The sequence below is a fragment of the Neocloeon triangulifer genome, unplaced genomic scaffold, assembly GCF_031216515.1.
Source record: "Neocloeon triangulifer isolate White Clay Creek 2 clone unplaced genomic scaffold, ASM3121651v1 ptg000014l, whole genome shotgun sequence".
In the NCBI taxonomy this organism is placed as follows: domain Eukaryota; kingdom Metazoa; phylum Arthropoda; class Insecta; order Ephemeroptera; family Baetidae; genus Neocloeon; species Neocloeon triangulifer.
Window position 1 is genome coordinate 23,969,776 of NW_026775556.1, and position 27,798 is coordinate 23,997,573.

General features: G+C 34.0%; 3 protein-coding genes across 6 annotated transcripts in view; 2 read left to right on the forward strand and 1 right to left on the reverse strand.

Annotated features, from left to right (window-relative positions):
• The window catches only part of LOC132201313 (neuropeptides capa receptor-like), a 101,009-nt gene that overhangs the window by 35,911 nt on the left and 37,300 nt on the right, over positions 1–27,798 (forward strand). Inside the window, exon 1 of one of the 2 annotated variants that reach the window (XM_059627383.1) lies at positions 26,775–27,090. The exons of the other annotated variant lie outside the window; for it this stretch is intronic. Within the exon in view, the coding sequence (XP_059483366.1) occupies positions 26,844–27,090 (247 nt within the window). The 5' untranslated portion in view covers positions 26,775–26,843. Of the gene's footprint in view, positions 1–26,774; positions 27,091–27,798 lie in introns of those variants that run through there. 2 annotated transcript variants of the gene reach the window in all.
• Positions 1–27,798, reverse strand: part of LOC132201316 (neuropeptides capa receptor-like) — a 106,198-nt gene that overhangs the window by 17,844 nt on the left and 60,556 nt on the right. The gene's annotated exons all lie outside the window — the stretch shown is intronic.
• Positions 12,571–13,768, forward strand: LOC132200272 (uncharacterized). The gene is made up of 3 exons (XM_059625616.1): positions 12,571–12,952; positions 13,158–13,325; positions 13,391–13,768. The coding sequence occupies exons 1-3, from the start codon at positions 12,688–12,690 to the stop codon at positions 13,738–13,740; spliced, it is 783 nt and encodes a 260-aa protein (XP_059481599.1). The 5' UTR covers positions 12,571–12,687; the 3' UTR covers positions 13,741–13,768.

Sequence of the window (27,798 nt, forward strand, 5' to 3'; positions counted from 1 at the left end):
TATTAATAATACACTAGATTTCATATTCTGCATTTTCTGCAAGTTAAAAAATTGCTGTAAATAGAGTCTTTGATATAATTTTTAATCTTTAAACCTTTAAAAAATCTTTCTCTTTTAAACAGAAATTAAATCCAGCTTGGAAATTTATTATTACAAGTTTTGTATATTTAGAAGCGTTTTCTGTAAATCAAAATGCACGATATTAAATGATATATCAAATAAATTAATTTAATATATTAAATATATAATATTGAAGGACTTTTTGTGACTAAAATGTAGATTTCCAATTTTGCTGATTTATTGTAATTTTTCTTGCTCATGAAATAAACTGGTAGAGCCGTTTCTTTAAAAAAAATCAATCAAATTAATTATTTAACCTTTTATATATTCAGCAAAAGTAAAGAAAATATGATAAAATTTTGTTAGATTAAATGAAAACACTGTAGTCGCTTTTATTTGGCCATTTTGGCATATTTTCATTGGTGATGGGGTTTACCGAGAGTCAAAGTTTGCGTCATTTTAAATAATGGATGATGTACCGGTACATTAGACAGCGTTCACGGTCCATGTAAAATATTATGCATGGCCCATAAGACACACATCTCTTCACCGAAATCGATCAAATATTCATGCACGGATGCATGGAAGCCGACGGTCTCTCCTAGATGCAAGTTTAACCAGCAAACTTGGACCGAAACATCTGCAAACACACTCAAAAGGAGCCGCTTTCCATTTGACTGAACGACGGCGTCCTCGGAACAGCTCGTGCGTCCATCAAACGTCAAAACGATGATCAAACTTGCACGAGGGACGTGCATTACTGGGAATTAAACGGCGGCTGATTGGCAGCTGTCGAAATGCAAACTGTGATCCAAAGACGACGAAAATTCCTCCGTTCTCCTCTGATGTGGTTCGGCCCAAGAGTAAAAATCCAATTAAAAGCTGAGCGAAAGAAAATCCGGTCAAAGTTGGAGCAGAGAAGTTATATTCTCATCAGTTTTTGTTTGAGCAGTGGAATTTATCTGACGTACTCCGAAGAGATCAACTTTTGCAGCAATTTAATTAAATCTCTTCGGAGACCACGCGTCCGGTTCCTCTTTTTGGAGGAAAAATATCAAGAGGCGCAGCTGCAATGTCTGAGCGAGTTCTTTCTACTTTTGTCGCGTTTGACGAAATTCCATCATGTTGGATGAGCTCTGGGGAAACGCACACCAATTGCACTTTAGATGGTACCGTTTATCTGCCCAGGGACTTTTATTCTTTACGCCGAAAGCAGCACGCTGACCTAGAACCTAGAAATCCGCAAGCCGCCCTTTCGTCCGACCCTTTATTCCTATCTGCCGGTGACATGCAAATAAGGAGAAACTTTCTTTCATCTTGCCGCAAAACTTTTGACAAAAGAAAGAAATGTGCGGGTTTTCACTGCGATTGCAAACGTTGAGAGTGTACGGAGGGATAAAGAAGGAAAAAAAGCATCAGGATAATATTAGGAAAAGTTTCATAAGAGACGAGATTTTCGTTTAATTTTGATTATCAATTTGATCATTATAGCTGGACTGCACTGGACTGATAAAAAAATATTGTTTTCTTGGAACAGCAACATTTTAATTAAAAAGTTAATAATCAATGGGATAAATCAATAAACACAATTTGCAACTAATAAAGTTGATTTCCAGCATTTCTATGGAAATATGGAATTAAAATAAAACTCAAGAAATGAAATTATGACTGCACTGATTTTAAAAGGGGACTATTAAGTTCAGGCGCTTAAATTAAAAAAGTAATTATTTCCTTATAATTATATATTTGCACTAATTGTCTATGTAAGACTTGTAAATTTAAGTTTTCAGTAAAAAAAAACTTTAAAATGCAATTCATAAAAAGCATCTAACAATAAGGAGAACAAAAAAATAGTGATAAGTTGTCTGAATCTCATGTAATTGTTTTGAATAAGAAAATAGCACAACTAGCAAAGAAAGAAATTGACTGCCAAAAATTTTTAAGAGGATAGAAAAAAACAATGGCTTTTATCTTGTCCCTTCTTCAGAGACTAACCTTTACAAAAATTCAATCTATATCTTCTCTTTCTAAAATTCGCATTTAAAAGTATAGCCCTCTTGGTTAAAAAAGGTTCTTAAAATATTTTTCCAAATATTAAAATTAAGATTTTTTAAATTTTAAGATAAAAAAAGTTCGAGTCTAAATTCTGCTGCTTTTCTAAATATAAACAAATGTAAATAAATTTCAATAGAATCAAGAATCAGATATCACGATTCAAGAGAAAGAACATTCCTATTCCTATATGATATGTCTCTGAACATTTTGCCACATTTTTATATCTGCTAAAGAAGAAAATCCTCTTTAGCCGGCGGAGCACTAATACGGAAGCGCGACTGTTTGCATTGTTCGGTTGTCAAAATAAAGGCCCCGTGGGAGCGGCCGCGAGTGTCAGAGCGATATAATTTTCCAGCTGTCGCCTTCTTTGCAGCTCGGCAGCTCGGAACCCAATTTGAAGAGCTCCGGGTCCGAGCCGAGAGCGAGAGGCAATCAGCGCCGCTCCCCACAATTGACGTGCTTCGGAAAGTGCAGCGGTCCCACAAGTGCCCATGTGAAAAACGGGCAATGCATCTCGCTGCTCGTGTCTATCAAAGTGGCGAGAAAAGTGGCTGCGAAGAGAGAAAGGGTCTGGCCCAGCTCACAGTGTTGACATTCATACTGCGAGTGGCACGCACTCGGAATTCTGATCGCACGCCCCGCCGAGCCCGAATGAAAAATCGGCCTTAACGCACAAATGCATGCACGCCTCGGCGCAATCGATTCCAGCAGAGACCCCGCAGCAGCAAAAGGCGAATATCACTTCTCGCCTCTTCCGGGGGCCATGCATAATTCGGCGCTTGACTTCCTCAAACCGCAAAATTCGCTTTCGTCGCTGTCAAACAGAAAATGAAAACGCCTATCTTATTCAAATTGGCTTAACGGTTCAATGGATAAAAATATCTTTTAATGGAAAGCAGAAATCTTTTCTCTCAAATTATATCATCCAATTTACTTTTCAGTTGATTAAATTTGAGGAAAAGATTATATTTCAGATCATCGTCAGACTCTTAGACTAAACATCATTAACGGAAAAATAATTATCTGGATGTAATATTTTCTTCTTATGTTTGTGCGTGCCTCAATATTCAATTATATCCAGAGTAAAATTAAAATTGTTCACATAAAATTTATTGCTCATACAAAATGAAATATTTTGTTTAAATAAGATCCTTAAACAACTTTTCAAATTTAGTTGCAAATCGGAATAATCCAAAACTTAAATAGATTATTGCAATATAAAAGGTAATAAAATAAAAATTATTTAAATAAATTATAAAGAGTAAACTATTTTGGATAATCGATTGTACATTTTTAGTATTTTATTTCTAAATTTTGATTGATTAGAAATTTACTAGACACAGCCAGGCATAGCATGAGTACAACAATACATAACAAGAATGTTTAATCAGTTTTCATTTTTAACCACAATTTCAGATCAACCGAGTTTGTTAATTTCACATTCACTCATATTAACAATCTTATATTGTTTCCACATTTTTTTTTTTAAATTTCCAATCTGCATTTTAATTTGAATGATAAATATTATTGTTGCAAAATTTCCAAATTTTATAATGCATTTATGTTAGAAGCTTAACGAATACACAATCTTGTCTTAATTGAATTGCTCTATTAATTGCTGTAATAGTATTTTGGTGAAAAAATTTGGTGTTTTTTCATTCCCTTCAAAATCCGGAAATTAATTAAGAACAATTCTTTTATACCTTTCTTGAAAAGGAAACTTTTCTTCGATCCAATCATTTTTGATAAATCATTTTATTATTCAGGTTAAATTACAATAAACACCTCTCTGCTCTACCATGGTGCCCATAGTACATACTTGACTCACATCCTTCATTCCCTGCTATTCCCGTAACATCGATGTATTTGTTAAAAAAAAAAAAAATAATAAAATTAGGAGAGGAAACTGCTATATTTGCAATCACAAACTTCAAATACGTAACACTTTCCTTTGATTACAACATTTAACAATCAAATTGATGATAACCATGATGGGTGTGAAATTTGATTTTGGTGTAGATATTCATGTTTCAAAATCGTGTTGGTGTGTGTTTCTTAGAATAGAAATGAAATATTTAGTCATATTACATTCCATATACCATTTTGGAAACCATTGAATGAATAATTTTCATAAGTGCGCTACTTGAGGCATAAATAATTAAATATTATTTGAAAAATTGAAGTATTCACCCGATTTCCGAGCTACCGTGATCACTTTGAGTGCAACCAAATGAATGATAAATTCCTATTTTATCGCCAAATATTTCACGTATTGAAATTTCACTAGTAATGATAAAATATTAAATATTACAAAATATGCAATGAATGATTTTTTTCTCAAAACAAATATGTTTCCAATCTAGTTAAATCATCAGAGTTATAAATGGCTGGAGTTATTTGCAAAGCAAGCTCGATTGCTAATACAAATATCGTGGAAATAGCAAACGCTAAAATTATAATTGATTTGTTTGTTACAAAACTTGTGCATGCACAATCGTTGCTTGAAGCGCTGCAAGGGGATTTTCCCTTTCTAAAAATGGAAACAGAGGCTGACGAGAGGCGCTGCCTGACTCCCGCAGAATCGCTGGGAGAGATAAAACTGTAATTTAATTTTACGAGTGCAGCACCGGCGTAATCCGGTTTATCTCTAAAATCAAGAAGGAGCGAGAGCAAGGAGGGCGAAAGGCCGCTTCATTTTTCCACCGCACCTTCGCCATTCTCCGCCCAGATACATATAAACGAGAGCAATCTTATCAAACAGGTACGAGGTTTTGAAAACCCCAAAATAAACCGCAGAATGGGAATGAAAAACAGACAATTTTCTTAACCGCCATCAATCAGGGTGCATACGAGTAAAAAAAAGAGACGACGGCTAAAGTTGCTCTTCTGCGGCTCGTCGACAAATGGAATACGGCGACTGAATCCAAATTAGTTTAAGTGAGGCTCTCGCGCAAGTTTGTGAAGTGAGCAAAAACGACGTGAGAGCGAAGAAAGAGCTGGAGGAGGCTCAACTTTTGAAAATGGGCCTTAAGCGCTGCCACAAGTTGCTAATTGCAAGCTGTGCGTGTGAGAAGAGCTTCGAACTCAGGTAATTATCTGTGCTGCTATATTATTGGAATACCGACAGGCTTTGTAGGAAAATTAAGCTCTGTTAATCTGAAAATACAGTTGTTAATAAATGATGGGATTATTGTCATTTCGTCATTTGCGAGTTTATTTTGCTGTCATCAAATAATCTCTTTTTGATGTCAAATTATATCCAGAATTAAATCGTTGAATTATAGCAAATCCGTATATTCAATAAAGTGAGCAATAAATTTTGAGACTAAGCAGACTTGACATAACATTGACATAATACTATGCAGATATTTAGTGATGAACTTAAAGGCGTTTCCTCGTTAAATACTGTCACTTTAGTTACTTATTCAAAACTGTTTTATTCTTTTTAGGGGAGAATTTTCAACAAAGAAGAACTTTTTATTCAACAAAAATTCGTCCATATATTCTTTTTAATTTTTAATTTTAAGTTATATATGGCTTTGTAATTTTTAATTGTTACAATTTTTATAATTTTAAATAATTATTTTTATTATATTTTACATGAAAGTTTAAATTTATTATAAAGATTTAAAAGATCAATAAATCAAAGGCGGAAAAAATTGATGTGGTAAATAACACCCGCAATAATATATTAAGAGCTGCTATATTATTGAACATTAATTTCTCTTCGCAAAGATTAATTATTTTCTGCGTTTATTGCTTCTGATTCCAAATGAAAATTGTATGAAAATTTTAATGTGAATAAAGGAGAGAAAATCTTGAATAAACTTAATGCAAATTAATGCAATCAGAAATTTTTAACCAGACCGTCCTCACGCCCTTAATAAATGTTTTTGTTTTTTTATAATTTAAAAAATGAATTTCTACAAAGTAGATTTTTAAACGCTCATTCTGAGAAATAAATTTAGGGGAAAACTCCTCCAAAATGGAAGCGGAAAAATAATAATTATTATTAAACAAATATTTTCGTGACCACACATAAAAGCAATTTCAAACCCTCAGCTAGAGGGTGCAATAAAAGCCTTGTTCGTTTTGCCCTTGAGTGCTTCACGCGAACGCACAAAATGTACGTTGTGTTAAATTTAATGGGATTTGAGACGAAAGCACCGCGTGTTTTTGTTTTTTTGCTTGTTACCAAACGTGGCTATCCGTTTTTCGTGGAAAAGCCGAGAGACCAGAGCAGCTCTTCCCAATTTCATAAAAAGTTTTTCTCTCTCCAGAGAGGATGATCCTCTGCATTTTGCAGGCGCTCGTCGCCAGTGCTCGGCGACCTACTCTGGCAGAAATTTATACAAAAGTTGAATAAAACAATGACACACTGCTTATTATTCACAGCAGTTTCGAATGGCGCTAAAGTGCTCGCCTTTCTCTCCTTTGTTTAATTTGCAAATTACTGTGATTGCCGGCGCGTTTGTTTAAGGAATTCATGGAATACTTTCCAACATTTTCGTTTGCAATGATTTGTATAGAAATACAAAGCAAACGCTTTTAAAAACGAAAAAAGTTGAAAATTTCAAAAACATTTCCAGGAACGATTTTATTGGTCAAGTTTTCGTCTGAATCCGAAACAAGAGTTGCTTTAGCAAAGAAAAACATCCAGTTTTTGGATTCCAAACGAGCTTTGGCTTGATGCATTTTTCTATTTTTTGCAAAATTTATTTCATTCATTTAAAGGCCAGGCCGATTTCACAAGTTCTATGGACGCTTCTGGAAGTGAATTTTCTGATAAATTAAACAGATATTACCGCATTGGAGTCGTTTCTCTGGTCTTAATTTTTTTCTGAAATTCTGTAGTTTTTAAAGTTTTTTAAGGATAAATTTGGCTGCAAGAAATTTATCACAAATTTCCTTTTTCTGATGAAAATAACTAAAATTCTCTAGTTTACAGCCTCTTATCTTTCTTAAAATTTGGTCATTTTTCTTGCAGGTCATGCTTTTCAGGCAAAAACTCCATTTATCCCCTTCAAAGTTCAGCAGCTTTAAAAACTACTTTATTTAACTTGTCGCTTTAATTTATTTAGGTATTCCAAGATCCCATTTTTTTCGCTTTTGAAAGAATTTGAGATGAACAAAAGGCTCACTAAAATATCATAAAAAAACTTTCCAATTACTCCACATGCCGTCGAAACCACTTGCAAACTGATTCAAATTTTGTTTACGGAAACTCTCGCCAACAATCAAAAGCAAAATGAGTCGCTGCCTGCTTCGAGTAAGTGGTTTGAAATAGACGAGATGTCGACTTCAAATTGCCTCGGATTCTCGGGATCAAACAAAGCGACCGCAACTGTGTTTGTTTTTTTTCCTGCGAGCGAGTTACAAACGAACGTAGAAAACGTATTCTCCTGGGCGCACAGAGGTTGCGAGCAAAGAGATCGCTTTTGCCGGGTCTCGAGCTTGTTTACAGCCCTTGCGAGCTCTGCGCCTTTAATTCTCTTTCCACTTGCGGCGGCCTTGATTTGCGGCTGCACCTTTGAACAGGACCGCAATGTTAGCAAACTGCCCTTCAGTATGGCAGGTGGTTGGTGCTCGCCACCGGTGCAATCGCCTTAATTGTGTCCGCCAATTACAACTTGCTTCCCTTCCACGTGTCAAATGCACCCCTCGTCTCTACACCCTCTTGACATGACCAACTGACCACTCCATCATGCCACAACAATCTAAATTTTCACGGCACATTACGGCTTTGTCCAGTGGCAAACAACATTGCCTGCTTTAAATATTTCCTTTTTTATAAGAAATACCTGTTGCCTGTTGCTATATAAATAAATTTTTTTAATATCATTTCGATCAAATTTATTTTTGAGCAGATTCAAATGCTAAAAAAAAAAAATATATATTTTTTTTTTAGATTTCTTAATTTCAAATTAACATTGCCAATATTTAAACATTTGAGATTTTTTAAAGTGTTTTTTAAAGCGTATAAACAAAAGGATAATTCGTGATTCAATATGAAAGAAAATACATTTAAAAAATATAATTTTTTTTTGGAATTTAGATTTTGATTCTTGGTTGATGTAAAACTGGGCCTTCATCAACCACAAAATTGTTTTGATTGTAAAAAATGATGGAAAAAAGGAACTTGGCAAGTCTAATTTTTTTTAAATTCTTCAGCTAGCAAAAGCCCGAGTGATCTTTCTTGGATTTTTAATTCCATATCAGCCCATTTATTGCCTTCAAATGATCAGTAATTTTTTGCCCACTTCATCGTACCCACGCAAAACTGATAATTGAGAGTAGCTAATAAATTATTAATATTATTATTTCCCTTGAGGTTTTCTTTAAGGTAAACACATTTCAATTTTGCTTCTTCGAAATCTTCCAACAAATCAGAATCTTTCAGTATTTAGTGTAGTGGGCAGCGAGTTTTCTTATTTGTTTTGCAGGATGCATACTTGAATCTTTAAAGCTGCTTACCCTCTGGGAAAACTGAGCCGATTGTGATTGAAAATAAGAAATGAAATGGAAGCCTCAAAAGCTATAATCTAAATCGAAACCTCGCGGTCATAAAAAATAGATCATTAACATCAAAAAGCTATGCAGGAAAATTCAATGAATTTTTCGGTGTGTTGCGCGGGTTGCGTAACAGGAACACAGGAAATTAATATAAATTTAATTATGGTGATTTGAATTTAAAATCGGCTTTTCCTCGATGGGTTTTTGTGAGTTGTTTATTGTTTCAGAAAAAACAATATCCTGCTCTACATGTTTCGGCTGCGGGCTGCAGCCATAATTCATGAGCTGCGAAAACATTTTGACAAAAATTAGTACAAAAATAAATCTTTTTTCAAAAATTATTTTTCTTTCAAATTGACAATTTTCCGTGAAAAAATATTTAAATTAACATTTCTTCACAAAATAATTTTCAACACAAAATTTGACATTTAATTCAAAATATTTAAAAAAAAAAACATAAATTTTCTTTTAGTAATTTTGGTCAGAATATTTAAACGTGTGTTTTGAGCGTACTTTTCTCGGCGGTGGTCGAGAGAAGACTAAATTATTTTTCGGTTGGTTTTTCGGGTAAAAGATATGTTTTGGGATTGCATTGTATTCACTCGTCGCCACTGCTATAAATAACTCACAAAAACCCATCGAGGAAAAGCCTATTTTAAATTCAAATCACCATGAATCAACCCTCGATTGTGAAATTCTAGCACTAAATTTAATTAATTTGATGCTCAATTTTTGATAATTGAAAGTTCTTTTTTTATGTATTGTAGAATAAAACACTGCTTTTGCAAGCAAAGCATAAACCATAATATTTAGCAACCGACGTTTTGCTTCCTAACTTAATATTTATGGGAGACGAAAGAAAGCAGCTTACTGAAATGCCCTGTTAGCCCCTCGGACGATGGGGCAACGATCAAATCCACCCACCCACACGCATTGAGTGGCCTGAAATCGGCCGAGGCAGGGGTTTCCAAGTTCCATTACTATATTGGGGCACGTGGCTCTCTCTCTTTTCCATCGCCGCCATAAATCATCTAAATACAGCATAGCTAGTTCTGCTGCTGCAGATCGCGGCACACGAAATCCCATAAATTAAGGTTGAACACCGCCGAGTGCATTTGCACACACACACGTGCCCAGGCTTTTCCGGGAAACTCCCAAAAGCGTGCATGATGATTGCGTTCATAAATTCTTTGATGCCAACTTGAACGTATGTGCCTTCAATAGCTCAAGTTATTATCATATTTCGGGCAAAACTTTCTTGACGAAATTTCATTATAATTCAAATTTATTTCCAACTTTATACATTCTTCATTGATCCTCATTATTTTCAAGCAAAATAATCGAATTCTCTGAAGAGAAGCAAAATTTTCCAACTCATTAAAACCAAACAAAACAAGGAAAATAACACGTCGATGACAGACTATTTCGTCTCTAATTATAAAGAGAAGTTTGCATGAAGACGCGACAGGCTAAGTTGGGCAAATAATTAAACAAGAGTTAATTAGCGCGCGAGTTACGCTCAATTTGATGAGCTCGACTTTGCGCGTCTTATCAAGCTGTCATGAGACTCGCCTCTGATTATAAATTCAGCAAACACGACCTTGCCTCACACGCATGTCGCCTTGTGAAAGCGGACGGGGTTTATACTTTAATATTAATTATATTGAATGGGGGTGTTTGAGTTGTTATTTTATTCTGGGTTTGATATAGCGTAAATTTAAGTTTAAAAATATGTCAGGATAGGAATTCTCAATTTAAGCAAACCCCGAAAACCAAACCGCTTTGCGCGCGAATCTATAAAGACTTATAGGAGCGATTATTTATTTTCACGGACTTCTATTTTCTGTATATCTCAGCTGAGCAGGTAAAAGGGAAAGTGAATGGACAACCTTTTTCATTCATTCGGTGCCCGTCCGAAAGAGCGAGGGGAGTAAAATGCGCCTGTATATCTTTACGACTCCCGAGAGTACGCACCCTGGCAGGTGCCTCTATTATATGATAAAATATTTATAAATAAATATTTCGGCGCTTTGTATCAATAAAGGTACCCTAGTACAGAATGCGTACCTACTCCAATAAGTACTTCATAGAAACACACTTTCAGGCCTGGCCATAATGAGCGAATTTATTTATATTTACCTTTTTATTTATATTTATCTTAAATCTCTTATTGGATTGATTTATTAATTAAAATCTATTTTCTTCTATTTGAATAGTCTACTATTATTTATTAAAATTATGTCTAGGTTAGATTTGTTTTCATTTAAACAAAATATTTTAAGTTTTTGAGAACGAAGAAAAGTATAATTATTTTTATTTTATGTAATCAAAAATTAAACGATACACCAAAATTTAAATATTATAATTTTGTTCCACTGAGTTTTATGATTTTCGTAAATTAAAAATAATCAATTCTGTATTTAATGAAATAGAACTAAACCAAGGTTCCTTAAAATCGTAATACAACCGAGAGAGAGATTTTTGTCCTTAAAACGTAACTTAAATTCGTAAAGGCTTGCGGACTGCTTTGGAGCGACAGTCTTTTCAATTAACTTTAACTGAAACTTAAACTCTAAGAGAATGAACTTTTTCTTTCCAAATTAAAATCGAATAAAAACAAGCCGTCGGTACAACAGTAAATGGGCACAAATTAGCGTAAAATAACTCTAACCTTAGCTCCTGGCTCAGAGCGCGGCGTGGATGAATGCCTTTCGGGTTGGAGTATTTTCTCGTCAAAAGATCAGCCACAACTTTTGATTCAGCTAATTTGAGTCAAATGGTCCTGCACTCTCGACCTGCGGAAGGTGAAGTCTGACCTTTCGTTTTACTTTTTGGCTCAGATCGGTTTGACGAGAAAATAAACTCCTCCTTATCTAACTAAATAGACCAATGAGCGCCTTAAAAATATCCTTATATTTTTTAACATAAAGAAATTTGTCCCGCGTCGCCCGCGCGACAACAAAAAAACAACATATAACAAAGGACACGGCGCGGCTCGAACGGAGAGCCCGCGCGCAGCTTTTTTTCTCTCGGCGCATAAAATGCTATGCTACTGCTAAACTCTCTCTCTCTTCATATGCGTGAAATACATTGATACATAATACATTAAGTAATTTAAAACTACAAAATAAAAATTAAAGAAAATCAAATTAAATATAACCCCATATAATTCACATCCCTCTTCTTAAAATAGAGTTGGTCATTTGTGAACAACGAAATTTTCGAAAAATAAAAATTATTGAAAATATAATTAAATATAACCAATAAAAATTCACTCTTTTCCTGCCAACAGAAAAAAATCATAAAAATACAACATTTTTATGTATTAAAACAATGGCGACAAAAAGCGTGTGATATAAATTTTCTTCTTTTTCCGACTCATGAAAAAGTTAATAATTGTAGCACTTCACTGCACTTAAAATATGTGAAAAACTAAATTTAATAATAAGAACCTTGAACATAATATAACTATTTGGAGGAAAATAGGGGAAATAGGAGAAACTCAATATTTTAGTGTTTTATGAGCCTGAGCACTCGCAAAAGGGGGGATGCAGAGCGAAGGGTAGTTTTCGTGGTGGACCATTTCGGCTGCTCAGGTCATTCGTTCGTTGAATTTCTTGCACTTCACAACTCGAAATGTCTCCTAGCAAGATCGCACCTCTCGCCGATGACCGGGTCATTGTTTTTATGGGGATCGAAGCCTCTCGGTACACCACCGACGTCGTCGTGTTCCACTTGAAATGCGCCGGGTATTTGCATGGTGAACACCAAAAGCACGTAACGGACCTGAAGACCAAGTTGGTGTTTCGCCGGCACGAAGGAAAGGTCATGTTGCAGCTGAACGGTGGGTCGAATCACTTTGAAGCCACCCTGGAGTCGTTCTTCGGGGAGCTTAGCGACATCTTTGCTGACCTCTGGATCACTCGCGGCCGACCTCAAATATATTGCGATTCCGGAGTGACTGCAGCACTCGTCCAGTTGTACACTGCGAGCCGACCTGTCGCCTATCGGCGGGTGTTGCCGAGCGACGTCACCAGCGGAAAATGTATTTTTCACGAGATGGAATTTTGTCGTCGGCGCGCCGCGCTGTCCAAGTGGATGCGGGACGGTGGCGCGTTCGTTCGGCCGGCGGCGCTCCAATGGAAAACGCACCAGCGAGGCGGCGTCGTCAACTTAATCATGCCCATGATGGACGTGTTTAAGTCATATCTTCCCAGGAGCACCGCTGACTTGTCCTTCGGAGGTTACGACACCGGCTTCTTTCCTCGGTCACCGATGGAGACTGCTAAGCTGATGGTCGGATGCTGGCGTTATCTTCATGACAGTAAGTTACATACAAAATACAAATTGGAATATCAAATAATACATAAATATTTTTTCTGTTTTCAAATTATAATAAAAATAATAAAAAAAATTTTCCTTTCCAAAAAATTAACATATAAACCATTTGTATAAAAAACTCAAACATTTTTTTTTTTTTGTAAATATAATAAAATTGAAAATACATGTAAATTTTTTTCTTATTTTAGTTGTGCCCACCATTCCTGCCCCGATGCTGCAGGATCAGATCTTGAAGAACTTGGCGCAGAAAAACGGAGATGACCTACAGTCTGCTTGCTTGGCCCTCGTCTCCAAACTGTGCAGTTTGCTGACGAAGAAGCGGGAGTCCTTCCGGTGCCAGTTCACGATTGGCGAAGGTGAGCTTCCATTTTCCACTTTCACGGAAACTTGAAGTTAACATATCCTATTGGTTTTGTTGCAGAAACGCTGACACTCAAATTTCCCGATGTCCCTGAGGTGGAACAACGAGACGCCGCTCAGTCCGGCTCGGTGGAAAAGGTGGACTGCGCTTCGCAAACGTCCGAAGACAGCGAAGAGGCTGACTGCTCACCACAGGACGTTGGCGGACTTCAGGGCGCCCAGGGTCATCCTGCTGGTTTCGGATTCCCGACACCTCCATGGGGCGCGTATGGGCCAATGTGGGCTCCGTATATGTATACCGCTCCGATGATACCAATGTATATGGGGGGTTTGGGTGTCAATACACAAGGTTGTTCTTGTTCTTGCGGCAAGGCTGCTGGGGTGGGTACACAAAAGGGTTGCACTAAGTGAAGCTGAGGGTGGGAAAACACACTGTACTCATGGCTCCTTAGAGAATAAAAACTTAATGTTGAAATGATAATAAGTGTTTTTTTTGTTCTTTTACATTTTTGTAGTTTTAACAAAAGCAAAAAGTTACAAACAAATATAAAATATAAATTAAGTTTAATGCTCATTGGTCTATGATTAAAAATATTCTTGATTCGCTAATAACGAAAAATTAAAATATTGTGCCCAAGAAAAAAAAATTGAAGTTCATACCTGAAAGATAGAAATATTAGTAAAAAGCAGATGGATTAATTTTTTTGTTTTTTAACTTTTATTTCTCAAAAAATAAAAAATAAAATTGGAAAATTTTGTACTCATTAAAGTGAAAATTTTAATTTATACGCAATTAAATAGTGCCATAAGAGAGAAAAAAAATTTGGAAAAATAATTGGACTCTCTTTATATTTAAATTTACTATAAATGAACCTTGTCTTTTTTTAAAAAATAATGAAATATTTAATTTGCGAGAAAAAAAACTGATTAAAACAAAATAAAATTTAATCCCATAAAAATGATTAGGAAAAACAAATTGTTTGTGTTAATATATTCATAAAAATAATAATTTCATCGGCGCGTTTAAAAATTAATTAAATATTTAATTATTTTATGGATATTAATTATCTCTTCTAAAAAAAAACTGAAAAAATTGACAAGGTATTATTATTATTTTTTATTTTAAAGAAGCCGAAGCTCATTACTTCGCTTGCGCTTAGCCGAAGATTTTCGTGAAGGATCAAAAGAGGACAAAGTGTGTACGTTTTGACAAAGAGGAACGTAAGCTTCGCTAGAATGGTTTAACTCCGCCACCATCTCGACTGTCGAGTGAGAATTATTAAATAGAACGGGTGCTTCCGGAGAAAGTACACATCTTTGTAAAGTTTGTCCTCGTGAATTAAAAAGGATTTGTCTGAATTTCTTTGATTTGATTAGAATGATTGAAATGACAGTTGTTATTAAAAGAAAAACAATCCAAACTATAGTTTGAGTGGGAGATACATAATCAGCATACCAAGAGTCATTTTCTGAATTATGAATTTTATTTATTTCATGCAATAAATTTTCTATACGGAAAGAGTAGTAAGAATTTAATCCTGAGTCATTATGAAATAAATCATTTAATTTTTTCATGTTGCTTGTGGAAAAATTTGTCAATTTAGAATTAATTTGACTGACAACTGGAAAATCAATTATTTTTGGGAATTCAATTTTAGATTGGAAAGTAAAATTACCTACATCTATGGAAGCGCTACCGTAAAGAACAAAGTTGTTGCTGTGCACCGTGCAAGACTGAGGAACGTGCAAAATACCAACACCGCTGATTGAATCTGGAATTAAAGTTTTTTCTGACATGTCGTCACACAGTTTATTCAAAAATATTGTTTTTTCGACTGAAAAAATATAAATTGAATCTGGTGTTGGGCGATAAAAAACTGGCTTGAAATGTTTCATTGCAATAATGGGGCAGACAGATTGAATATTTTCTATTTTGCCAGTGAGAAGTTGAAAGAGGCAATTCGGCTCAGTTCCTTTCCGAACTGTTTGGATAGGCAAACAAATTTTTATTGTGTGTTGATCGCACTCATTATACTCAATGTGTGACATGGTAAAATAATGATTAAAGTCTTTAGAAATTGCAATTAATTCTGAAAAGGGTTTGATTTGATAAAAAATGTCAGAATTATTTAATTTTGTCGGCAAAGAATTTGGCTGATAAACAGTAAAAATCTTATTTTTGTCAAAAATGGGAAACTGAACGAATAAAATTAATTTGCCATTAATTTCGAATGCATTAATTTTTGCCAAATTATATAATTTATTCAAGTTGTCATGATGGGCAAATGACAAAATTTTGTTGCTACTTGTCATTTTATTTTGAACTTCGTGAATTATTTGAACGAGCTGTTCCTGTGGTAAAAAGTAAGGGTCTAGAATATTAATTGACGCAAAAAGAAAAGCTTGCTTGAGTTTTAAAATGTTTTCTTTTAAGTTATCATAAAAATTATGAAATTGCTTTAGGTATGCGAAATTTAGAAATTCTTTTGTAAGATCATAAACCATTATTTCCGTTCTTTCAATTTTGCCCTCTAAGTAAGAAATCATTGTTCCTAAATGATTAATTTCTCTCAGCATTTCCTTGATTTGAATATCTTCCTTTTTCATTTGAGACATCGTGAAATTATAAACAGATAATTGGTCTTTAAACAAATGCACTAGTTCTTTTTCGTTATTTTTCAAATCTTGTACTTTTAAATGCAAATTATTTAAATTTTTAGTAGTTGCAGTGCCAAAAAGAAATCGTAAAGCTTCACCGACTCCGTCAAAAAGATAACGTTTCGTTCGACCGGTGGAAAAGTTATTAATAGAAATTGCAATTTCATCAAGCAAATTTGTAAGAGAAGTTATTCCACGTAAGAGATGTTGTTCTTCATTTAAAAGCCAATTTTGTAAGTATTGTGGTGACGGTTTTTTAATGCTGGAGAAAAATTTAGAGATTGAACTATTAAATGTTGAAATTGTGTCCGCATAGTGATTCAAGTTAACATCTATATGTACGTACCAGATGTCCGAGGAGAGCATAATTTCTCCTTTTTCAGAGAAATAAATACCTTTCTGTAGCTCATTCTGCTGAACAGCTAATGTGCCTCCAAAGATGAAGAGAAGAAAAATGAAAATCATTTTTCTGCTGAAATTTAAACTTTTTTAATTAGTTTGTAATTAAATTTAATAATATCCAAAAACGCTAATTTGTTCCACAAAAGGGAGAAATGTTTAAGAAAAATTATTTCAAATTAATTTAAATTTATTTAAAAAGTGAAAAGATAAAATAAAAGTGAGATGAATTATTATTATAAAAATTTTTTTTGAAAATTAATTATATTCTGCCCTGGAATAAATTAAATTTTTTAATATGATGCCCACGACTTCTAATGGGATATCTTGCATCATTAGGTTGTTGACCTTGTTGATTACTACCTGAGGTAGAGGCTGATGTACCTGCCTTTGATGATTTTTTTGTAGATTTACTTATACCTGCTTTGCTTTGTGCTGTATGGGTCGGCGGCTGATTTGGTACGCTGCCTCGCGGGGCTGCATTTGCAAGAGGGGGAATATTTTTTTGTGCTACTTCGGCGGGTGCGTTTTGATGTAAAATCGGACTTTTATGCCAATCCATAACTTTATGTTCTGGATTTTTATTAATACTACTCGGGGCATTTGAATTTTGATTTTCTCCCCTTTCTGGTTTAAATACTTGATCTAAATTCCTGACAATTTCATCTATTTGATTATCATTAACTAATTGAGGTTGTTGATCGTTTGGTAATACATCGTCCTCATCGCTGTCGCTTGAAAAAATTTGTTGAATTTTATGCGGTTTAAAATCTGGTGAAACAGTTTGTAATTTTCTGTTTTGTTTTTGAATATTTTCATTTTTTCCGTCATTTTGATTTTGATCAATTTTTTGATCAATAATTTGATTATCCACTTTTTTCATAATTTGATCATTAAAATCAATTAAATCATCGCCATATACTTGATTTAATCCATTTTCTTGATCATTATTTTGAATAAAATCTTCAATTAAAGAATTGTCTTGATCATTATTTATTACATCATTATGGTTTTGCATATTATGAGGGTAAACTCTTTGATATAAATTATTATCTCTTAAAATTTGATGTAAATTGAGTGGATATCCTGTTTCAAAATCAGTCGAGTCCTCTTTCGACCGATTACTCTCTCTCTGTTCTTTTTGTTTTGATACTAGCTCTTGCCCATTTAGTAAGTACCTATTTTTTAGTTCATTCTCTTCAGATTCAAAAATACTGATTCTTTCTGGAGCTTTTTTTAATCTATCAATATGTACTGTTTGTTTATCCTTTCCATAAATTTCTTTTATTGTAAAATTTGGATAATTATTTTCTATAATTCTATAAGGTCCTTTATATTTTTCGGTAAGGGATTTTGAAGTTCCTTGCTTTTGAACTAAATTACGTAAATAAACTATATCTCCTATTTGTAATTGACGAGGCGCTGTTCGTTTATTATATTGGTTTTCCTGTGATTTTTGGCTTTTAATTAAATGATTTTTTATTAAATTAAAAGAATATTGTGCTTGTTTAACCATTAAATTTCTGTAATTTGTGTCATAATTATAAAAAACTCTTGAGTTGGCTGGATCTGTTAAGATATCAAATGGAAAAATTGGATCTCGGTGAAAAAGAGCGAAAAAAGGAGTTTCGCCGGTACTGCTGTGTTGTGCCGTACAATAACTGAACGCAACAAAGGGAAGGAAAGAGACCCACTCTTTTGGTTTATCCAAACATAGAGTGGCTAGAATTTGTTTAATGGATTGACCTGCTCTTTCAACCAAACCATTCGCGCTTTGATGATATGCGGCGCAAATCCCTCTATTTACTCCTAACATTTTACATAGTTCCGTAATAACTTCTCCGATAAGATTTGCGCCTTGGTCGCTAATTAAGTTTGAACAAACTCCGTGCCGCATAAATACATTTTTCACTAAAGCATCGGCTATTGTAAATGCTTGTTGATCTTTCATTGGAATTAATTCTAAATATTTTGTAAAATAATCAATTACAATAAGAATGTAAGAAAAATCTTCACTAGGGGGGTTAATTTTTCCGAATATGTCAAAATGAAGAGTATCAAAAACGCCATAATTTCTCTTATAACCAACTAAAGGCGTGTGTTGCAATCTTTTATTTAATTTAACTTTATTACAAATTACACAACTTTTACAATAATTTTCTACGTCTTTTGCCATAGAATTCCAATAAAATTGAGATTTTACTTTGAAAAGGGTTTTTTCAGCGGATAAATGACCTGCAAAAGGGGAATCATGTAATTTATGTAAAATTTCATTTATCATAGATGGAGGTGCTACTATTGTTGCATGGCCGCGTAAATTTTGAGGCGAACGGTATAATATTTTTGCATTGTCTAAAAAGAATTCTGAAAAATATAAACCTTCTGTTTTTTTTTCTAAATCATGAATAATTTTTTTAATTGTTGGATCTCTGCGTTGTTCGTGAAAAATTAAGTCTTTACTCCAGATAATAGTTGGTTCATTAACCGAAAGTTGATTAATAGAGACAAGTCGGGAAATGCTGTCAACGTTTGAATGTGCTGATGTATTTCTATAAATTACTTCCATAAATAAATTTCTTAATTCACACGACCATCGAGCCAAACGTGACACTGGATTTTTAATACTAAGGACATATTTTAATGCAATTGCGTCCGTAATACAATAAAATTTAGTTAAATGCAGGTATTGACGAAAATGTCGGGTTGCGAGAATAACAGCGAGAGTTTCTTTTTCCGTGCTACTGTAATTAATTTGGTGTTTGTTTAACATTTTTGAGAAAAAAGCTATAGGGTGTTCCATATTATCTTCACCTACTTGACTTAATATTCCTGCTACTTGATAATTACTTGCATCGCAAAATAATAAATATGGTTTTTTATGGTTCGGAAAAGCTAATGTCGGGGCTGAAATTAAACTTTCTCTTAAAATATCAAAATGCTTTTCATGTTCAGGAGTGAAAACAAATTTAGTATTTTTCTTTGTCAAATCTGTTAGGATTTTAGCAAATAGTGAAAAATTCGGAATAGAAGAGCGGTAATAATTAAATAAGGCTAAGCACTGTCTGATTTGGCTTATGTTTTTTGGATAAGGGAGATTTTTAACTAACTTAATTTTTTCCGGATTAGGTTTAATTCCTGATGGGGTAATTAAAAAACCTAAATATTCAATATTAGTGCAAAAAAATTCACATTTTTCTGGGGAAATTTTTAAATTATTTGCTATTATTCTGTCTAAACACTCTGCTAAATTTTTAAAGTGTTGCTTTTTTGTGGGGTTGAAACAAAGTAAATCATCAAGATATATTAAAAGTTTAAGAAATTTTTTGTCATTAAAAATACTGTCAATTACTCGTTGAAAAATGAAGGCTGAAATTTTTACTCCCATTGGCAATCTGTTAATTAAAAAATGTCCTATTTCAGTTGCGATTGCACAGATTCGGCGGCTTCTTTCTGAAAGTTTAATTGAATGATACGCGTCACTTAAATCGAGTTTGGAATAAAAATTATTGTTTGAAAGTGCATTTAACATTTTTTGAGTTGGATAAATTGGCCAAAAATCATTTTTAACAAATTGGTTTAATTTTCTATAATCAAAAACGCAACGATAATCTTGAGGTTGATTACTAATTTTCTTTTTTGGAACTAAAATAATAGGAGAGCTCCATTCACTTGAGCCTTGAGAAATAACATTTTGTTTTAATAATAAATCAATCTTTTGTTTTAACACCTCGCGTAATTTAATACTAACTGGATAAAAATTAGAACAAACGGGTTGAACGTCTCCGACATCGATATCTGCCCGAAAATGTGGCACGTAAGATATTCGTTTTGTTTCATCAATAAAGGCGTCGCGTTTTATCCATAATAAAGTCATTAATTCTTTTCGTGTATCAGCATCCAGATGATCAAATTTAAATTTACTAAAGAAAACGTCTTTAGAATCAGTATTTTTAATCTTTAAATCATCATCTACATAACTATACGTGACGTCAGATTTTTTTTCAAATTCACTGTTTTCTAGCGTGATATCAGTATCATTTTCATTCGCTAGCGAAGAGGTCTTAATTTCATCCGGTATAAATAGTGCAGCAATTAGGCCCGTACTCTGACAAATCCCGTCCTTTTTATCAGTATTTAAGCAGCTAGACTGTTGGTCACGCAGAACAGCCTCCTGCTGGACCTCTTCGGTGGTCGACCTTGACTGAGCGTCCGAGACTACCTTGTTAGAAAAGTCCAACGATTCCCTTATTATTTCCTTATTACTAAATTTCTGTGGGACAGCTTGGACATTTTCCCCTTGCAATAGAACTGTATTATCTTTATCTTCATGTAAAGAAGACCGCGCACAGAAATACGGTGGGGCAGAAGAATGTACAAAATCTTGGGCCCTTGAATTTACAATATTTACATGCACCCCGTTTATAATTGAGCTGGATTTTAACGGATAAATTGGGACTTTTTTATTTTTAACTAATAAATAATTTTCAGTAAAAACTGGAATAGCCCCCGTTAATTTGAAAAAATCAACTCCTAAAATTGCGTCTACACCTGTGGCTAATTCATCTGTTACTAAAATAAAATCTTTTTGAAATTCAACTCCTTCACAACTGAACTCTAAATTTGCTACTCCTTCTGATTTTAATTGATTACCCGTAACACCAATTAATTTTAAATCAAACTGTTTTGGTACAATTTTAGACATACATAATGATTTTTTAACAATTAAAGAAGCACTTGCTCCACAATCTAATAACATTTTTATAAATTTATTTTTTGCTAATGGCATATGCACCTTTAAAATATACAAATCTGAAATAATTTTGCCATTATCAAAAAGTGAATTTAAATGAGAAATATTTATTTTAAAAGGTCTGTTTAATTTTGCAAACATGTCAATTAAATCTCTAGCCGAAGCTTTAATGAATTTATCAATTATTAAATCTTGTTGCTCTTTATTTAAACAAGGAGTATCATCGGGAATAAAAAAATTGTCATCAAAAATTTCGCCCTGCTCTTCAAAAAATTGAATTTGTTCTGCTTCTGTCGAATCGGGCCAACTGACAGAAGCCATTAATTTTTTGACATCTGTGCTTTATTCAAAGCGTCTTGCTGAAAGATTTTACAATGACGCATAATATGATCCTGACCTCCACAATAAAAGCACGCGTTTTGTGGAGCCGTTTGTTGTTGCGCGTTGCCTGAATTTGATTGTGTAGAAGGTATTTGACCTGGAAAAGGCCCAGTATTGTTTGGTGGGTATAAGGAATGAGGCGTGAATTGTTGCCGTGTATTGTTAACGCGTCCGCGACCTCTGTTATTTTTTCCTCTCCGAGGGAAACCTTGCCCGCGATAATTGTGTGAAAAATTTGTTTGGCCGTACATATTTGGCTGTTGAGGAAAAAAATTGGGTGCATTATGTGCAAGCATTTGACCCTGCGCATTATATGGTCCCGAAGGGAAAGCGGCTTGTTGGAAATTTTGTTGTTGAAAGGCGGGAGGGTTCTGAGCTTGCCGATAAAAAACGGCAGAATTTTGCTGCTCATGAATAGGCACGAAGGAATTTTGTGCGTGCATGTTCGGATAAAAAGTTTGTTGCTGCGAAGGCAAAAAGGAATTGTTTTGTGCGTTTGCCCCAGAAAATCTGTTTTGTTGCGCGTTATAAAAAGATTCCATGTTTGGTTGGCCCTGAGAAAAATTCCCGTTAGGCAACTGCTGAGTTTCTAATTTTTTATCAAAATCCGGCAAATTATTTTCCAGCGATAATTTAGAAAAATCCAATTTCGGCCCTTTAGTAGGAAATTTATTATCAATTGATTTGTGTGCTTCCTTAATATAATGCAAAGCGTTAATTACAACGCTATTTTTAGAACACATTTTATTGTGTCTGTCGTCGCTAGAAATTTCGATTGCTGCGTTATAAACATCTTCAAAAGTGTCACAGTGTCTTTCGATTACTCTGCGACGTATATCATCATCCCTCAAACCTTGAATAAATTGAGACAACAAAGCTGAATCTAAAATTTTCATATATAGAGTGAGAGATCCATCAGCATCTGCCACTGGCGGATTAGCATTCATATAAATTGATCGGATACGAGTAGCGAAATCAATAATTGGTTCATCTTCTTTTTGCTGTGCTAAGGAGAATTTTGCCATTTTTTCGGCGGGGCTTTCATAAGGTAAAAAAAGTGCAATTATATTCTTTGCGAATTCACTCCATTTTTTCTTTTCTATTAAACCAGCTCTAGTCGCAACAGTACGTGCGCGTCCTGTTAGTTTTGTCATAGCCACATGAATTTTTAAATCATCGTCCCAACCTAGCGTATCTCCAGTTCTCTCAATTATAGAAACGTATTCTGTTATTAGCGGCGTGGCATTTTTCTCTCCAGAAAAACTAGGAATTAGATGGATTAATTCCGCTCCAACTGATTTAGCTTTCGCCATTTTGGAAAAATACAGTTCTGTGAGGCTTTAATTTAAACTAAAATTATGCCGAAAATCTTAGATCCCTAAAACTTGGTTTATTCTTTTCTTAATATGTGTGGAACTTTTTGTATGTTTATAATTTTCTTTTTAATTATGTAAATAAATAGATAAAAGAGGAAAAAAAATTGATAATTTTAAATGAAGAAAAATACTTTTAATTATTTGAATATTTTTCCTATTATGGAAAATATTAAAGAAAAAGAAAAATTTAATAAAAACAAAAAGAGTGGAAAAATAATCCAATAAAAAGAAAAAAGATACAAATTTTTAATTTAATGAGCTGCAATTATTAATATAAATTATTTTGGCGCGTGAGAAAAACGAATGACACCATGTGAAAGCGGACGGGGTTTATACTTTAATATTAATTATATTGAATGGGGGTGTTTGAGTTGTTATTTTATTCTGGGTTTGATATAGCGTAAATTTAAGTTTAAAAATATGTCAGGATAGGAATTCTCAATTTAAGCAAACCCCGAAAACCAAACCGCTTTGCGCGCGAATCTATAAAGACTTATAGGAGCGATTATTTATTTTCACGGACTTCTATTTTCTGTATATCTCAGCTGAGCAGGTAAAAGGGAAAGTGAATGGACAACCTTTTTCATTCATTCGGTGCCCGTCCGAAAGAGCGAGGGGAGTAAAATGCGCCTGTATATCTTTACGACTCCCGAGAGTACGCACCCTGGCAGGTGCCTCTATTATATGATAAAATATTTATAAATAAATATTTCGGCGCTTTGTATCAATAAAGGTACCCTAGTACAGAATGCGTACCTACTCCAATAAGTACTTCATAGAAACACACTTTCAGGCCTGGCCATAATGAGCGAATTTATTTATATTTACCTTTTTATTTATATTTATCTTAAATCTCTTATTGGATTGATTTATTAATTAAAATCTATTTTCTTCTATTTGAATAGTCTACTATTATTTATTAAAATTATGTCTAGGTTAGATTTGTTTTCATTTAAACAAAATATTTTAAGTTTTTGAGAACGAAGAAAAGTATAATTATTTTTATTTTATGTAATCAAAAATTAAACGATACACCAAAATTTAAATATTATAATTTTGTTCCACTGAGTTTTATGATTTTCGTAAATTAAAAATAATCAATTCTGTATTTAATGAAATAGAACTAAACCAAGGTTCCTTAAAATCGTAATACAACCGAGAGAGAGATTTTTGTCCTTAAAACGTAACTTAAATTCGTAAAGGCTTGCGGACTGCTTTGGAGCGACAGTCTTTTCAATTAACTTTAACTGAAACTTAAACTCTAAGAGAATGAACTTTTTCTTTCCAAATTAAAATCGAATAAAAACAAGCCGTCGGTACAACAGTAAATGGGCACAAATTAGCGTAAAATAACTCTAACCTTAGCTCCTGGCTCAGAGCGCGGCGTGGATGAATGCCTTTCGGGTTGGAGTATTTTCTCGTCAAAAGATCAGCCACAACTTTTGATTCAGCTAATTTGAGTCAAATGGTCCTGCACTCTCGACCTGCGGAAGGTGAAGTCTGACCTTTCGTTTTACTTTTTGGCTCAGATCGGTTTGACGAGAAAATAAACTCCTCCTTATCTAACTAAATAGACCAATGAGCGCCTTAAAAATATCCTTATATTTTTTAACATAAAGAAATTTGTCCCGCGTCGCCCGCGCGACAACAAAAAAACAACATATAACAAAGGACACGGCGCGGCTCGAACGGAGAGCCCGCGCGCAGCTTTTTTTCTCTCGGCGCATAAAATGCTATGCTACTGCTAAACTCTCTCTCTCTTCATATGCGTGAAATACATTGATACATAATACATTAAGTAATTTAAAACTACAAAATAAAAATTAAAGAAAATCAAATTAAATATAACCCCATATAATTCACAGCCTCATCCACTTGACACAGCGCACGCAAACAAAGCTTCTTCCTGGTCTTTGGCGGGCACTTAGCCCGATTTTTATTGTCCAGTTTGGTCTTACAATGGAATGGTATCATTGAGGGCAATTCAAATGCTTAACTCGGCCGATGCTAAATTAATTCAGCTGTCAAATTTGGCCTTTCACCTAAATGTTTTTGGCTATATGAGGTTTTCTCAAGTCAACTTTCTTATTACCTTCTGTCCTCATTAAAAATTTTGTCACATAAATTAATTCATTAAATAATATTTTGCAGGGAAATATATCTTTATTTAGAAATTTAATTTATTGACAGCGATTCAAAATCTTAACTTTACGGTTGAGGCTAGTTTAGCTTGAGGGCGATCTAACCTAACCATTAAAATTTAACGTCGGGTTGAGCTGGCTTAGGCTTTTAATCGCCCTCATTTTGTAAGCTCTGATTGAATAAAAAACACGCAATTGAAATAAATCGGACATAATTTAATCGGTATAGTTAAAAAATGCTAATTTTTTTTAAATTTTAAAACGTAACTTTCAGGATAGAAAAACAGATTATCTGAACTGTTTTCAAAAACACAAAATTATTTTTTTTTATCAAGTTTTCAATAATTGTAATCTTCTATCAATAAAACTTTTAGTTTTGGATTTGGCACTTTCAATGATACATCTCTGTAAAATTCAATCAAAGCACCACAAAGCGCCGTCATCAAATTTCAACTTGCTTTCACAAAGTGAATCAAAATGTAAATTGAAGCTTGTCTCTTTGAAGCAAACTTTGTTTATCACCCGTCTGACTATGGATTGGTCAGCACAAAGAGAGGGAAATAAACAAATTTTTGAATTGCAAACAAAGCACGGGTTAATTCTCGTTTTGTCAACGGTCACCAATTAGCAGAGCGGATGGCAATTCACTTTGCTGCCTGTCATTGTTTTCTACTTTCGCAAACGAAGAGAAACAGACACTAATTACCAAAACAGTATTTTTTTTTCGCAAATTGCGTTTTGAGGCGTGTGGCCTCAGCACAAATTTCGCTCCACGAATGAATGAGGTAGGCCGCTGATAAACGCGAAGCAAAAACGTTGTGGGTGGTTGTCGAGTTGGCTCCTGCTGCGCCACAAGGAAAAGCGAGAAAAAGTTATTGCGCGACGGGAGCAGAATATAAATGGAGATCGGATTAATGAGAGCACTTCTCTGCTCTCATTGTTCTTGGTGTCTGGTGAGATGACGAGAGAGGAATTCGTTTTGCGGCAGAGCAGCAGTGAATTTGAAATGTGTTAAAAAGAGGAGGTTCTTTTAATTCAATTTGAATTGCTGACAAAAATTGGAATCTACAGACATTTCCAACAATGAAATCCATTGTTAGAATCGCCTTGATCTGAACCGCGAAAAATATTTAAATACAAATTTGTGAATTCAAATCGGTGATTTCAAAAGGCTTCTTTATTTACTTCCTTGTAAATAAATTTTTCTAATTGCAACATACGGATTACCAAACAAAATGATCAATAAACGTCCATGATGAGAATCTAATATCGTATTTTAAGTAACAATGTGTTATTTTTGTAGTAAAATCTTATTACCTTTATTAATCTATCATGCAAAGTTACATCAACCATTATTTATAATTTATTTATTACTATAAAAATGTCAATTTTATATTGAAAGGCTATTCTAAATTCCTTTAATTTTGATCTATCCTGTTTATAAACAAAATAAAATGATTATAAAATTATATAATTGTAAAAGTAATTTTAATAAGTAAACTCAAAATATAATGAAATTAATATTTTATATAACACTTTTGTCTTATTTTATACAAAATAACACTGAAGTGTTTAATAAAATTATAACAGCGCATTTATTTTCTAAACCTTTCAAATTGTACAATACGTCGTCAGTGCCCAAGAATTATGTAATCTCTCCCGACCACTGGCCTTTAACTAAGCTCACGGCTATCTGTGCCTCTCGCAGTCGGAGACGGAGCCGCAGTGTGTCGTCCGTCGTCGGACGTGAAAAGTACAGCGAGCCGCGATCCGAAAAAAACTACGGCAGATAGTGAACGAGCGAGGAATATGAACGACTCGTCCGAGGTGTTGAACCTCACCCTGCGCGCCTACCTGCAGTCGCAGTTGGGCGTGCAGACGTTGCCCTTGCCGGTGGTTGTGCCCCTGACAGTGTTGTTTGTGCTCATCTCCATCACGGGCATCGTGGGTAACGTGCTCGTCTGCATGGTCATCGCCAGACACCCCAACATGCAAACCGCCACCAACTACTACCTCTTCAGTTTGGCACTCTCCGACATCACCATTCTGGTGTTTGGTGAGTTAAAAAAATTATTTCTCCTAATATGTTTTGATACAAAGTAAAAATAAGGAAAAGTATTATTTATTTAAATGGAAGTAAAATAATTTGTTACTTTTCACAGAAAGGGATGAGATCAAAATTATTATTTCTTATTATAAAAGTTTAAATTAAATTAAAGAAAAAGTTTTTTTGAATGACAAATTGATTTTATGCAAAACAATACATAATTGAAAACCATTATTGGTCAATGTCTGCGACCAAGGACATTTTCAAATTTTAAAATTGTTAAATAATAATACATGAGACCAGTTCGTTCTCGTTTTAAAGCAAGATATTGCTTTTTTTCTCTAAAAGAAATCTCTGAAATTTTAAAGTTTTTTTAATTGAATTTAAAATAAACAGAGGAAATACCGTGTTTGCTATTCAAACAAGCAATCACAAATTTGGCAAATCCAAAATATTTTTGAACCAACACATGGAAATTTTGTCAAGTTTTGCGTGAAATTTCAGAGGAAGTCGCTAAAATGAAGGTAGGCGAAGTTGGTTTTCTTTTTGTGAAAATTAAACAAACGCCTACTTCACGTTCGCCGACATTTTCATTCCAATATAGCACAGAGCGAGCAATTCCAGACATACGCCGTGATACACAAAAGGCATAAAAAAGTGACGACCTTCAGCAAGATTAAAAATTCAATACCACTTCAGGTCTTTGTGCCTTGTGAG